General features: G+C 35.7%; 1 protein-coding gene across 1 annotated transcript; it reads right to left on the bottom strand.

The window, feature by feature from the left end:
- Window positions 1-906: 906 nt before the first annotated feature.
- On the bottom strand, window positions 907-13270 carry LOC135471350 (uncharacterized). Its single transcript, XM_064750556.1, has 14 exons — window positions 11953-13270; window positions 11352-11503; window positions 10742-10888; window positions 9851-9984; window positions 9359-9492; window positions 7750-7856; window positions 7218-7385; window positions 5974-6048; window positions 4101-4225; window positions 3706-3807; window positions 3343-3420; window positions 2647-2704; window positions 1991-2158; window positions 907-1569 (listed from the first exon to the last, which is right to left on the bottom strand). Exons 6-14 carry the CDS (start codon window positions 7819-7821, stop codon window positions 907-909), a joined length of 1509 nt encoding a protein of 502 aa, XP_064606626.1. The 5' UTR covers window positions 7822-7856; window positions 9359-9492; window positions 9851-9984; window positions 10742-10888; window positions 11352-11503; window positions 11953-13270.
- Window positions 13271-13773: the final 503 nt, after the last annotated feature.

Genomic DNA, 13773 nt, shown 5'->3' with positions numbered 1-13773 from the left:
CTGTGATGTGATATCAACTGCTGATAGACCATATAAGGAAAAATTTAAATCACAGTCTTTAAAAGACTGCCTAACAGTGCAGTGGTTAACAAAGCAACCTTTTTAAACTACATTTAAAAAAGGCATGGTAACAGATATCGCAAGGGAATTTTTCCGTCATACCTGTTATTTTGTTCTTGCAACATCTTTTGTTTACACTTTTTTATTTTTTTCACCTAATTTTGGAATGGGTCTTAATGCTGACAATTGTTCCGTTAGTGTTTTTTTCCTTTCATGTGGGTAGCATTTTATCTTCTCACTTTTAATAGCCTGTATCTACATGTATTTAAAGTAATTTAGTTTATGAAAATGATTGTGGATCATTAATATTTTGTTGTGCAGAATATTGTAAAGTTAACTGTTTTCAGGTCAGATATACCCTGGCACCGTTAGTTGATTCATATGATGAATTATGCATTTTGACCATGTACTCCTGTAAATTATGTACATGTTCTTTTTGCTATTTCAGCTCAAGATTATGAAAAAGGATACTCATGACTTTTATTCTTAATCAATGCTTGTTCTACAGTTTTCGGTATATTTGCGATTGACAGTAAAATTATGAAAAGTCTAATAAACCTAATTCTTCAAAGCAACATTTTACCAGTGACTGGTGACATTATTGGAGATGAATGTCAAGTGTAATGTTTGTATTAATATTATTGGACTGGATTCAGATTTGTTCACAATGTGTGTGTGTCCAGTATGGTTACATTGATCTTAAATTTGATGGATAGTAATAAACCGATAACTCTTATGAAAACCTTTCTCTTCTTTGTATTATTATCTTATATTGATGACTTTTCTTGGAGAAATGAAAAATTTAGCAGACATATCATCTGCATTACTATATAATGTAGTCCTTTGTCAGAACAATGAAGTATTGGAACTGTCATCAAATAAATTTTCTGGTGGGTCTGGTGTTCCCTCTCTTCCCCCTTTTCTTGAGTTTATTTGTTGATCACTAGGTACTGGCACATGACTACTTGTGAAAGGCTCCTTGCTATCCACATCTAATACCAATAACAATTCATCTTGTGACTTTACATGTTTCTGTTCATTGTCCTCCTCAGTTACTACACTGGTCTCTGGTGCCTTAGTTTCTCCTGCGCGTTTCTTCTGGTGTTCCAATGTTTTCTCAAAAGCCTTCACTTCTCCAACAGCTTGCCTGCGTTTCTCTGCATCTTTCTCTGGATCATTTGCATTCCATGGTCTCTTGTGTAATTTCTCCTGTGACTTTTCTACCGTATTGTCATGTCCCTTCAGCCCGAGTGCTATTTTATCAACAGACTTGTTTTCTCGTTCTCTTGTGGCATACAGCTTTCTAGCTTGTCCATTTTTGTGTGTAAGCCCTTTACTCCTTGATGCTGAGGCATCTGGATGGTTCCCTGACCCTACCGGCTGCACCCTTGTGCCCAACAGCCTCACTTCATCTATCCTTCGTCTTGCTGCATCTTTACTTTGAGAGTTATCCTCTTCTACCAGAAATAGAGATCTCTTTTCAACAAGTGGCACCTCAAAGTCTTCAAACTGGAATCATATGAAAATCTGTATTACATTCATTCGAAACATGAGAACATGAATGCAGGGCGAAGAACAGAAAAAACAGCTGGCACAATAGCGTACTTTGGAGGCCTCCTGAATCCAGCTTCTACAACTATTGGTTAGCATGCTCTCCTCTGGTCTTGTTTTGTCTTGAGACCTGTAAGCCCAACAAGTGTCATACGAGTGAAATGCTCTTTGGGTATTGTTCGAATGCTAAGTCCAAAAAGCGAAATAGTGCACAATAACTTAGAAAAGCCCAGTACACATACATAAGACTTCAAGTATTGCCATTCAGAATGAATTTTTTACTAAGCAAATGTGTGAATCTTGTACTCAATTGTGCAGAATCAACCTTATCCACTTTGCTCTCTAGATTGGTGTACCTTTCTGAGTGTGAGATTCTTACCACTGCCAAGTTCTTTTCATACTCCACTGCCAGAATTATAGTTAACCAGCACACCAGAGCGACAGCCAGAGATATAACAAATGCTGCGTCTAAGGCTGGAACTGTGATGCCATAAGCTATCAACAACCCTTGTGTCTCAAGCAAAATAAGGCTGAAGTTTGACAACACCTTCAACAAAAAGAACATTTTTGAATTGGTTCATGCAAGTCCTGTACATGCACCCAAATTTGGTTCAGACTATTACAGTTACTCATATTTCCTGATTCTTTAAGTTTCATTAATCTTAGAAATGTGTTATGAGGTTTGTCAGGGGAAAAAAGGATGATACCTTACTGAAAAAAATTTAAGTTTCCAAACCAAAAGCAATATTTCTAGCAATTATTTGCCCATTTAAAAATAGATTTACAGTGCACATTTTGAGAGCAAATACAGAACTTCACAGATAAGGTCGCACAGTGTCTTGCATCACATTTGTACATATAATTTACTGAAATTACCTTCAAGGATCAATAGCTACTGTACCTTGTTTTGTTGGATCAGTGAATTTTACCATAGTTGTAGTAAGACAAGCTCACAAAACATTGTATTGCTTATTTGCCTGACAAAATGTCGAGTATATTCACTAATGAACTGGTTGTCAGTCAGACTTTTTTTACCTCAAATATTATGGAAGGAGACAACATTCTCAACATTTGTCGATTCCAGGTGAATTTCCTGAGGAATAAATAAAATACATATTGTTTAATTAAAAAAGTGTTTCATATTAGATTCAAATATTTAGTTAAGCAAACATATTTCACATATTTCTATTCATATATTTGATCCTGTATACAGGCGTGTGTTTTTTTGTTCTTTCTTGATGTGCTACAGTTGGTGTGTAATTGTTACAAGTATCTATCCATCAGTTGACGATAAAAATTGCTATACCAAATTCCTGGACCTGGCTCCCAGTCACTGTTCTAACATGTGAGAGCCAATGCTGTTCATCTGCGCTGCTCTACTGTTACTGCTGTTTCAGTGGCTTAGACATTCCCATTTGATTTCCTAAATCACATTTTATGAACTGCTGAGAGACAAATTGCTAAAGAATTCTCCATACGGAAGAAATGCATACACTAGAAGAGTTTGCATTGGTTTTGCAGATAGAGTATCTTTTGCCTTGTGTTTCTTTTTGCCTTCTGTTTACTGTTGGCTAACCATATCTATATCTGTATATTATTGCTATTTCTAAAGCTACACTTGTATAGATGTAGTAAATGTATCGAAAGGTCATCAGATTACAACGTAAAGCATCTGGCCTAAGTGCTAAGCACATTAATGAACTTATATTTTAACAGATGAGTGGTATTTACCTGAATGGTCTGAAGATTACTGTAGCCAGTAAGAAAGTTCCAGTGACACACAAATGACCGATGGCTTGGTATACGGGACTTGGGTAATTCAACAAACAAATCAAACAGAAGTGTATTAATGAAATGCAAAATGAGACCAAATTCATGCAATCAAATATTTGGTACTACAAAAGCTAGACAGGCTTGAAATTCAGCAAGCTGAAGGCACAGGAAGGCACAGAAATATATTTTCATAGCTATAAAAACAGGCTTCTTGATTTTTTAATGTTCCATCCATTACTGATGAATAAGTATTGCACTAGGACACCCTGAATCTTCTTTGAATTCAAACAAGAAACACAAATGGTACCTTTGTTGCCTTACCTTATTGGATAGGTGTTGGTCAGAAGTATATAGACAATTTTTCTCAGCATGACCAACGTCTCCCAGAAACACCATCTCTCCTTGTACGTCTCGTACACAGGTCTGTCAGTGTTAAAACCCACATATCATGCACCTTGTATTTAGGTGAAATATGCTTTTGTTGTCACTGATGTTACCTCAAAAAGCCATTTTATTTATGCTGTAGTATCAATATATGAATACACTATGTGCGAAAACAATTTTTTTCCTATCTGTCAGTTTCTTCATGTATGACCTGATGTGTACATATTAACATGAGTATTAAATGGGCAGGCTACATGTGTTTAACTTGGTGTCTATTTGAACTGATCAGTCCGTACCACACATCATATACATGTACTACATTTTCACCTCACCCATACTGAATCATTTTGCACTGTAGAAATCCCCACTTCTTCTGCCTGAGAGTGAAGAAAAGCACCAGTAGAGGTAACAAACATGTGTGGGCCACCATAATCAAAGTGATTAATGAATTCATAGCCTGAAAAGAGAAAGGGCAAATAGCTGTAATTAAAACTAATAGTTTTCTTATATAATCCTTCTGCAATGTCATATTTCACTTATGTCACATCAGCCAGAGTTCAGTTTATGGTTAGAAGAAACCAGATATGGAGCCGGGGAGGCCACAATCTCAGTCCCTGACACAAAAGAAGAGCAAAAACAGTGGAATCTGGATTTGAACCTGTGGCCTCACTGGTTAAAAGTTAGTAGAGTTCCAGAAGAATCAATTAAATCATTAAGCTAATAATGGCCCCTCACCATCTCCCATTTCAGGCAATGTAAATGCCACGTATCTCCATGACTTATTCCATTCATCTCTGAAATGGCACACATAAATATGTTCACCAATATTAATGTATACTATAAAAGTTACCCTAATTCTTCCAATGGAAAACATTAATATGCTTTATACAAGAAATTCACTTACATGTGCAACAGCATTAAAAAGTACAGAACTTAACTGACAACACGGTCGCATGGTTGTGATTTGTTCCATGTATACTAAGCAAACATGCTGCTAGTTCAGTCAGTGGTATTGCAGATATTACAGAAATCTCAAGTTCTGGACCTGGTTTCACCAAGCACTCTTAGCGTTACGTCCATTTAACTAATACAGCAACCAGTACTGTAGGTATTACGTCGTCGTGGTAGTTGTGAGCTCGTAACGTGAGCTTCGTGAAACTGGGCCCTGGTCATGAAGACCTGTGGGTCCCATTTTAAACATCTTGTGCTGAATGCATAAAAGTGGAATGAGAGAGGCATCACTAATTCCTGATAAAACTTAGCGATGGGGACCTGTCAAATGCCGACAGCTGGGCCCTGACGTCATTTTATTGACTTCAAATGTTGCTTTTCCAGCTCATTATGATGACGCCACATTAAAGACGGTATGACATAAGGGATGCATTTTAACTGTGTAGACGTTATGCCACAATCCATTCTTGACATAACAATGGCTCAAGGTCCTGCTTCACACTAGCACCATCTCATGGGATTAAAAAATATGCCACCTCCCCATTAATATACTTCAGGTACGCATACAGGTGGTGTAAGTAAAAATGTGGTATAACACTCCTGAAATAGGCAGTGGTATGTATGACGATGGAATAGCTTATTCTGTTGTGCAGATATGCCATATTTCCTGGTGCTGATCCCACTGGGGTCAGTCCCTCGAACGTGCAGTGAGAAAAGAGACTCTACAAATTCCCTTCCATGCCAAGATTGAACCTGCATCTCATTTGTCTTATTTATTGAAACACATAAATTTTAACCACTCAGCCATTACCAGCTCTTCACATCAATTACCAAACTCAGGTGTCATTTAGATCAAATGGGTGTGTCAAAGACATCTAACCAGAGATTTCTTACCCACCTGCACTCCAATACCATAGAATAATGCTACACCATAGATTACTGAAGCTATACTCTCCCTACAGTTATGCACTTATGCACTTAAGTTATATGATATACCAATTTTTCCTACACCATCATAACATTAATTATAAATTCCCAGAATAGTCTAAATCATAGCATAGTTTTTCCACTTTTTGACCCCTCTGGCTTGGTCTAAATTCTTGTGAAGTGGAAAATTTTTAGCATATTTACTTGCTCTGGTAACTTTATTACACGAACACAGAGGGTTTCAAAAAGTTTCATGAACTTTTCTTCAGACCTGCAAAATGGACCATGAAATATGAATGTTAAAGTGCCACAACATGGTATACTCACAGAAAATCCCACTTCATCACAGTTAATCCTCATGTCATATAGGAACAGCCCTTGTCCACGGTGCAATGTCAAACTCTGTCAAAACATAACGAAACACTCGGGTATGTTAACTCTTAAATGCTAGGAAGATAAGATTTTAGTCCATTCAAGGTACATGTACATGAGACTTTCTATACTGTGACTTGTATATATCATATAGTAGCTTTGAATGCTACAGAGTTAAATATAAGTATATGAAGATAACTTAGGTTAGAAAACTCTCCGTTTCCCTGCACTTTCTGTAAAATGCACGGATAAGTGATGACAATGAGGCTCATAAATTTTCCACCTTGAGGTTCACTGCTTTCTGAACTGTCACTGAAGAACATGCACATGACCAAGGACATTAGTATTATTTCTGTGACGACATGATGTTACATTAAGAGACTTGAGGATCAGCTACACAAAGCAGTCAAACTGCAATAAAACACATCATTTTTGTCTGTGACGTTGCCATGCTTGTGTACTAACTAGGTGTTTTATGACCACATATGCAGCAATAACTGTGACGTAATCAATGAAACGACAAAAAAAAAAATAGCTTTGGACCACTTTGTTACAGATGGGAAGAGAGTTTACAAGTCTCCACTGTAGTGTGAAACACAAGCATCCACTTTGCAGAGAGGCCTCCCACTTGGGGTTAAGCATTGTGTTTTTTCCTACAAACAGTAACTTTGAAGTTCAAGTCACAGTGAAAGCGATTAAAAAATTAATTACTGTGTAAAATCAGTAAATTGCAAGATACCAAACATAACATTTCTGAAAGGTCATAGGTTGGCTATTGAAGAATACATACAGTCCAGTTTGAACTGTTTAAACAAAAACATATACAATTTTTCTCTGGTATAGTCTCTATGAGGTTATTAATAAACACTTTACATGTGAGAGTATATTTTCAAACCATAAAGGAATCATAATGCATAGCTTAAATTATCCATTTGTGAATCAACCTCATAATATCTGATGAATTTCACATTAAAAATAAATTAGCTTCATTTAACCGCATCGATTCTTCACAATCAACTTATTATACCCAATAATCTCAAAGTATACAAAGAAAAAAAAGACAGCTGGAAAATTTAAGAATAACAAAAGGCTATCACATCATTATAAACTGACACAAACTGCTGAAACAAATTTTCGAAAGCAATCTACCCAATGCTCTATATATATTGTATTTAACCTATATTTATCAATTTTCATACTTCAGGGTAGAGGCCAGCAGTGCAGCTGAAAGACTGTATCGCTGAAGTTGTAACAGGCACATAAAATATCATAAGAATCAGATATGCAAATCTTCGATAAACAGCTCGTTTTCTCCACAACTTCTTCTGAACTAATACTTGTATTCCACCTTTTTTCAGTCGAGATTCCTGCAATTTAAAAAAAAAAATTTACACTTATGCTTGTATTGTTGTGTACATTTTTTTTTCTTTTGCATTGCAAAAAAACAATGCTCTACTACTTATAATCTCACCAAATTTGATTGATGTAGATGGTTATTTTTCTTTACAAGCCTAGATTAACATTTTGATCTGTGTTTGATTTGAGTTTTTCAAACTATCCTCACCTACTTTTGAGTCAGTATGATTTTACTTACTATTCCAAACCAACAACTTAATTACCGTTATACTTATAGCAGGCAAGAAAATCAGAAGCAGGCTGTATGCATTCCATTTCAAGTTACATAAAGGAATGGAAACCTTTCAACACTAATTATTAAGATTGTGACTTTACCTTTCTGAGATCTAGAACCCACATGAGTATGAGAGAGATGGCAACGATAGCGACAGTGACTCCCCACTCCATAAAGTATAACAGCGGTGACTGAGAAACCAAGCAAGCTGAAACAATACACATGGCAATCCTCAAAGTCAGCTGTTGTCACCTGATACCGGCCCGTTAAAAACACAAACATTCATATTATTGTATACATGCAACCATTAAAGACAGGCAATGAATTGTTGCTTTCTGAATTACAATTTGCTGATAAGCCCAGACTCTTTACACGTAAAACACAATTAACACCGAGTATTTAATCAGTTAATTTTCTGTAACAAATCTATATCCTTGCAGTTCACCTAAAACCATATATATACATATATCACCAGCGTCAAGGACAAGAAAACATACAAATAATGCCGAAATCACAAGTAAGAGTGTCAAAACTTAATAGCAGATATGATCTTTTGGGGGTTTTTTTTGGATTTTTTTATTTCAAGAGAAAAGGGTATTTGAAAATATTTTTGTATGGTGCGTAATTGGGACCAAGTTTTGATATTTATCGCTGTTGCATAATAATGTTCTAAATAAGGATGTGATGCTTGTTTAATAAATTTATTTGAATGTAAATTTGTTGTTTATATCGAAACATATGCATTTAATTTAAATTATGATAATATTTATGATAATATTAAATATATTAATATGATCCAAATTGAGGTTTAATACATTTGTTAGCTGAAAAGGACAAATTCTAGTGCAAAAATATTTATTAAACCTGTGTTACATCCTCATTTGTAACATTATTAAACGAAGACTATAAATACCAAAAGGTGGTCCCAAATACCCACCATACAAAAATTATTTTCCAGTGTCTTTTTCTCCTTAAGAAAAAATCAGAACAAATATTGAAGACTTCATTTGGGAATAACTTCGCACTCATGATGACATGATGACATGACCCCAGAAAAGTGAATGAAGATGTTTATGTCCTGTAATTGTAATAAAATCATTTTAAAAGACTACAATAAATCAGATTGTATCATAACTTATCACACCCTTGAGGCATGTTGATCGATGAAATGGCTAGAAAAAATGAGAATATTTTCTACACAACTGCATTCCAGGGTCGCAATTAACATATTCAACGATTATTAATGGGGACTTGGCCCTATTTACTTTGTATGCATTTCCATGATTGTGCTTGCACCTTGAAACATGTGAATTCAGTATTTGTTATGACAGATCTCGCAAGCCAGATACATTGTATGTGCTGCCAACGCTTCTCATAATGATGTTTATATTCGTTCCATTCCAGGTAAGAGCAAATGTGATGTCAGAGAGATTGACAGTTCAGGAAAGTGCATAGTGTGCCAGAAAGACACATATTCTAAAAGAGCAAGTAATAAAACCAGCATGTTGAGTGACAAATAAGTTGTAGCATACCACATGATCATTAAGGGGTAGAGCCTTCTCATATAACCAGTGATGACCATGTGACATGCTAAGACTATTACACAGTGTAGCGCAAGGGTAACATTTCCATGCCATTAATTATTTCGTGAGGAAAGACCTGTTGTTCTTTTTTTACAGTGTGATCATTCCATTTCGCTGTCTGACTTACATGGTGTTGCTGCAGAGGTGCTGAAGTAGGAGAATGTAAACACCAAAGCAGTTCGAGTGATAGTGTTCGACCAAGCCACCTTGATAGAAAAAACACAAGATTACATACTGGAAGAAATCAAGGCCTTGCTTTATCTGGAATAAGAAAGAAAGACAAAAATTATGCAAAGATACAAAACAAACAATTGTTGTAGATGTGTTTATTATCATAGTAGACAAGAGCTGGGACTATTATATACAAATGTAGAGGAATCATTTAAAGATAAAGAATGGTTCATATTTTATTTTAGAGATTAAATCATCAGGCTATATAGCATTCCTTACTTCAAGAGTTTATGAAATACTAACTGGTCTAATTTTATTTTCTATTTGCAAGAGAAAATTATGAATAAAGGGTGATTGGGACTATTTTGACAATGACAAAAGGAACTAATATTGCCCATTCTCACTAAGTTGCATCTTTAATTATATGTAATTATATCATCCTGCATACCTTTGTTGCCAAGGAAGGAGTCAGACTATTGTAAGCCACAACCCAGAGCCAAATGATGGTAAAAATTGCAAGAACTACTAAAGCCCACGGAAAAGCCAGACAAGGAACACAGGTATTCCCAACTCTGTAGTAACCTAAAATTACACATGGAGTTAAAAATGTAACAATGTGAATTAAACAACATCATTGGTTAAAGCCTTAGATTATTGTGGTTGATACCAAAAAGCTAGAAAACAAGGCTATAAAATAAGACAGACGCACACATCAGGGACAAAATATCAATGATGCCAATAACCCAAAATTAGATGAGATTAAAACTTTCAAAATGTGTTTAATATGATTAACTTGAAAATATGTCATTTAATATTACCAGGTACTTATAAATTTTCTTATAGATAACTGCATACTTGGCCAGATGTTTCATCAATTTCTTAATTTTATCCTAAATTGTGTCAAAACAAAAGGGTATCCATATTAAGGGGCAGTATTTGTCCCTGTATATTTGATGAAAATGTCTGATTTACATTTAGGTCTTCAATGAGAAGGGTTTACAAATGCCTGCAAATATAAATGAAACAGCATACACTCTATATATGACATATGTACAGCAAATATACTAAGTAATACTCTTACTCATCATCCTTTTCAAAAACTTATTAACACACATCATGCACCTGCATTGTATTTATATATTTATATATAACATTATAGTCAAGATTATATTGCAAGAAAATGCAATCTTGTCCCTGAAGCACTACTATGCCTAAATATTCAATCCGTTTATATAATCAAACAGTTCATCTAATGACTTCAGCAACAGAACAACACCAGCTCAAATAATAGTGCAAAAGGTAGTACATGTATACAAAAGCTAAATGTAGTAAACATCACCTTGAGCCTTGTGGCCAGTGTGAAGTAAATCACTGAAATGCACACATCTTTCACACAATTCACCCTCTGAACCAGTCAAGCAAACATTGGTGTCCAAGCAGTTTTGTTGAAAAAAGCAAGAGGCACATGTCTCCACATAACCAGATCCTGAAAAAAATCATGTGCAAAAATTGCATTGAAAATTTGGCTACGAAACTCTGTCAAGCTGTCTGAATTTAATGTAATAAGTGATGTTGACAAGAATCAAGAACCACCAAATGTTTCTGATGTACATACTGTAATGTTGCGTGGGAAGTCCAAAGATCTAGAGAAAGGGCCATATCTAGAGAAAAAACGTTATAATCCCAAATTTTAAAGTAAAACTTTGACTGCAAGGAATTTTTTAAAATGCAACTCAAGATTATGCCCTCCAAGAGCTTTTAAGTAGTTATGAAGAAATTTGTGTGAAAACTACGTAAACAGTACATTTAACCACATTTTTGTTCAATCTTCTTGTCAGTTTTAATACAGCTTGATTCGTTTGGGCACTCAACAGTTTAGAAGCCTGAACATTTTCCTGAACTAAAATGGCTCTAGATTTGGCTTTGGTATAGGTACATGGAGTGCTTACCTGTAGGATCTGGGATATCGACACAGTGTTTGCCTGGTTCAACATTCGACCTTGCACCACTGGTGTTTCCACAGAAACATACCATAAGAAAAAGGTTCAACCATACTATGTTCAGAAAGCACATCTTCACACACTCCCACACAAATGCAGTTCTGCAATGCATAAAAATGTAATGTAATTAAGATATTGTGTGGCTTGTTAATTTGTGATTTCATTATGTTTCGGGTTATACTGTATATGTGCTGGCTGTGTAATTATTGTTTTCACGAATCCAAAATGATACACTGATTTGGGAAAAAAAACCTGTTTCCGGAAAGTCAGTAAAGGTACCTGTTTTTCTTTCCTTTCTTAATAATCAATCAATAACTTTCTCTCTTTCCAAACAGGTGTCTATCCCACAAAGTTTTGACATCTAATATTTAAAACTATGATGCCTAATACTCCTGATTTTAACACAAAATTTTATTTTCATTCAAAAATAAACTGTTAAAATCAAATTTTCTAATTCTGCCTTTTTTTTTAAAACTGGCTTTGTGAAATCTGCCCCCGAGGTGCACATGTAAACACACAAATTCACAGTCTGGTCATTTTCACAACTTACCTGGTAGCAATCTGTCTCTTGTTAGAACTTAGCTGTAAGTGCTGTGTAAGTTGATCTCTTTTGACATAACATATTAATTTATTATTTATCCTACAGATGGTCATGAGATGGTGCAGCTGAGTTTCCTCTACAAACCCTGACTGCCTTTGCACAAGTGAATTATTCTTGCCTGACAGGCCTACCAGCTGAGTATTTGAACCAGTGACCTCTGGGTTGGGAGTCCACACTTCCACCACTGGCCACTACTACTCATAGGTAGTTAACGCTTATACATACAAATCACCCTGTCACATTCACCTTTCCTTGTTGAAGGCATCACAGCCTGCTATATAAGCCACTACCTGTACCCATGTTTGTAGCGCCAAATGTGACCGGGCTTACAAGCTGGGGATTTGAACCAGCGATCTCTGGGTTTGGAGTCCATAATTTTCCCCACTAGACTATAGGGAGAGTCGCCCAAGCAAGAGGTAGATAGCTCTTATATACTTGTATCATCCTGTTACACTTGTGTATGATGTAAAACACCAATCAAATAAATATTGCAATTATAATTTCTCATTCCACACACCAAAAACAGGGTTCCATTTGCCGTTTGAACTGATAGAATTTGACAATGAACAAAGCATAAGACAGATGCTATTTCATAAGCCGTGATGACATGAAGCAATATGTTGAATCCTACAAATTGTGTGAAATAATGCTGATCCTGTTTTCATTCGACTAATCTAATTTGACTTGTGTATGTTGAAAATGTTGCCAGTGAATTTCATGATCATTGTGAGCGGAAGTTACTCTGGATAAGTAGCCAACCATAAGCTTGCAAAATTAAATGAAGTAAATACTGTTGGAGCCTTAGTCAAAACAGATTACTGCCTGCTCTGTTTTTCACAAAAGTAACAGGCTGCAGGTAGATCTATGCATGTTAGCAACTTAGTATCGAACTCCTGGTGCAATGTGCAGGTGGTACGGGTGTAACAACTGATATATTAAAATGGTGAATGATCAACTATCAACCAATCATTTGAAATCTGATGATAAATAAGAGCAGAGCTTCATCCTTAGATATCGCTTTGTACTGCTGCCTGGCGCCCCCACATTATGAAAATTGTAGAAATGATTCTTCGTTGAAAGTACTGTTGGAGCTCTGGAACGTTCTGCTTCCGTCCATCACTGCATATTACAATAAAGAGAGCTGCAGAGTGCAGTAGTGAAACTAAAACATTTTAGTAAAAGGATGAAAGAATAACAAACGTGTTCCAAAATGTTATTAAAACTCAAAACTACTTTTACCGGTAGGCCTACTACCCCAAGGTTGGCGTTTGCAGATGATTTTAAATCTTATTTACGCGCCACAACAACTTACAATAATAACGGAGAATTATGCAACCTGGGTTGAGAACGGAAAATACATTTTAATCCGTGTTCCCAGTTGTGCGGATTTATAATGTTGAATCAAAAATAAGTATCATACAGTAAGATCACAAAGGTTATTTTGGGACACATTCTCTGTCTTTTTTTTTTTTTTTGTAATACATAATAAGGTATTGTCACCACTACAGCAACGCTACGCTACAGTAGGCATACTCCCTACAGTGCATGCGTCGCTCTCTACCTTTCGCTTTATATCACTGCCACCAATACCGTAATAGACAAGCTTGACCTTTAAAGCATGTGAAATGGACATGAGCTTGTTTAGGATAAAGAGGATGCATGCGTATAAAATATTATTAGATACAAAGGTTGAGACGGATTGTTTGTGTTTTCTGACATCACTTCCTGACCACTTTCGCTTTCTCCACTCTCCATACTACAAACGGATTT

Source organism: Liolophura sinensis, chromosome 7 (genome assembly GCF_032854445.1).
Source record: "Liolophura sinensis isolate JHLJ2023 chromosome 7, CUHK_Ljap_v2, whole genome shotgun sequence".
NCBI lineage: Eukaryota > Metazoa > Mollusca > Polyplacophora > Chitonida > Chitonidae > Liolophura > Liolophura sinensis.
The sequence above is the reverse complement of the archived record's forward strand: the minus strand, read 5'-3'. Positions and strand labels throughout refer to the sequence as shown.

What these genes read in the sequence shown, in the direction of transcription:
- LOC135471350 (XM_064750556.1), bottom strand. Translation starts at nt 7,821, where the DNA reads ATGGAGTGGGGAGTCACTGTCGCTATCGTTGCCATCTCTCTCATACTC. An exon ending in GGGTTCTAGATCTCAGAAAG is followed by an intron (nt 7,386 to 7,749) that starts GTAAAGTCACAA and finishes TTTAAATTGCAG; the next exon opens with GAATCTCGACTGAAAAAAGG. An exon ending in ATGAAAAGAACTTGGCAGTG is followed by an intron (nt 1,570 to 1,990) that starts GTAAGAATCTCA and finishes ATATGATTCCAG; the next exon opens with TTTGAAGACTTTGAGGTGCC.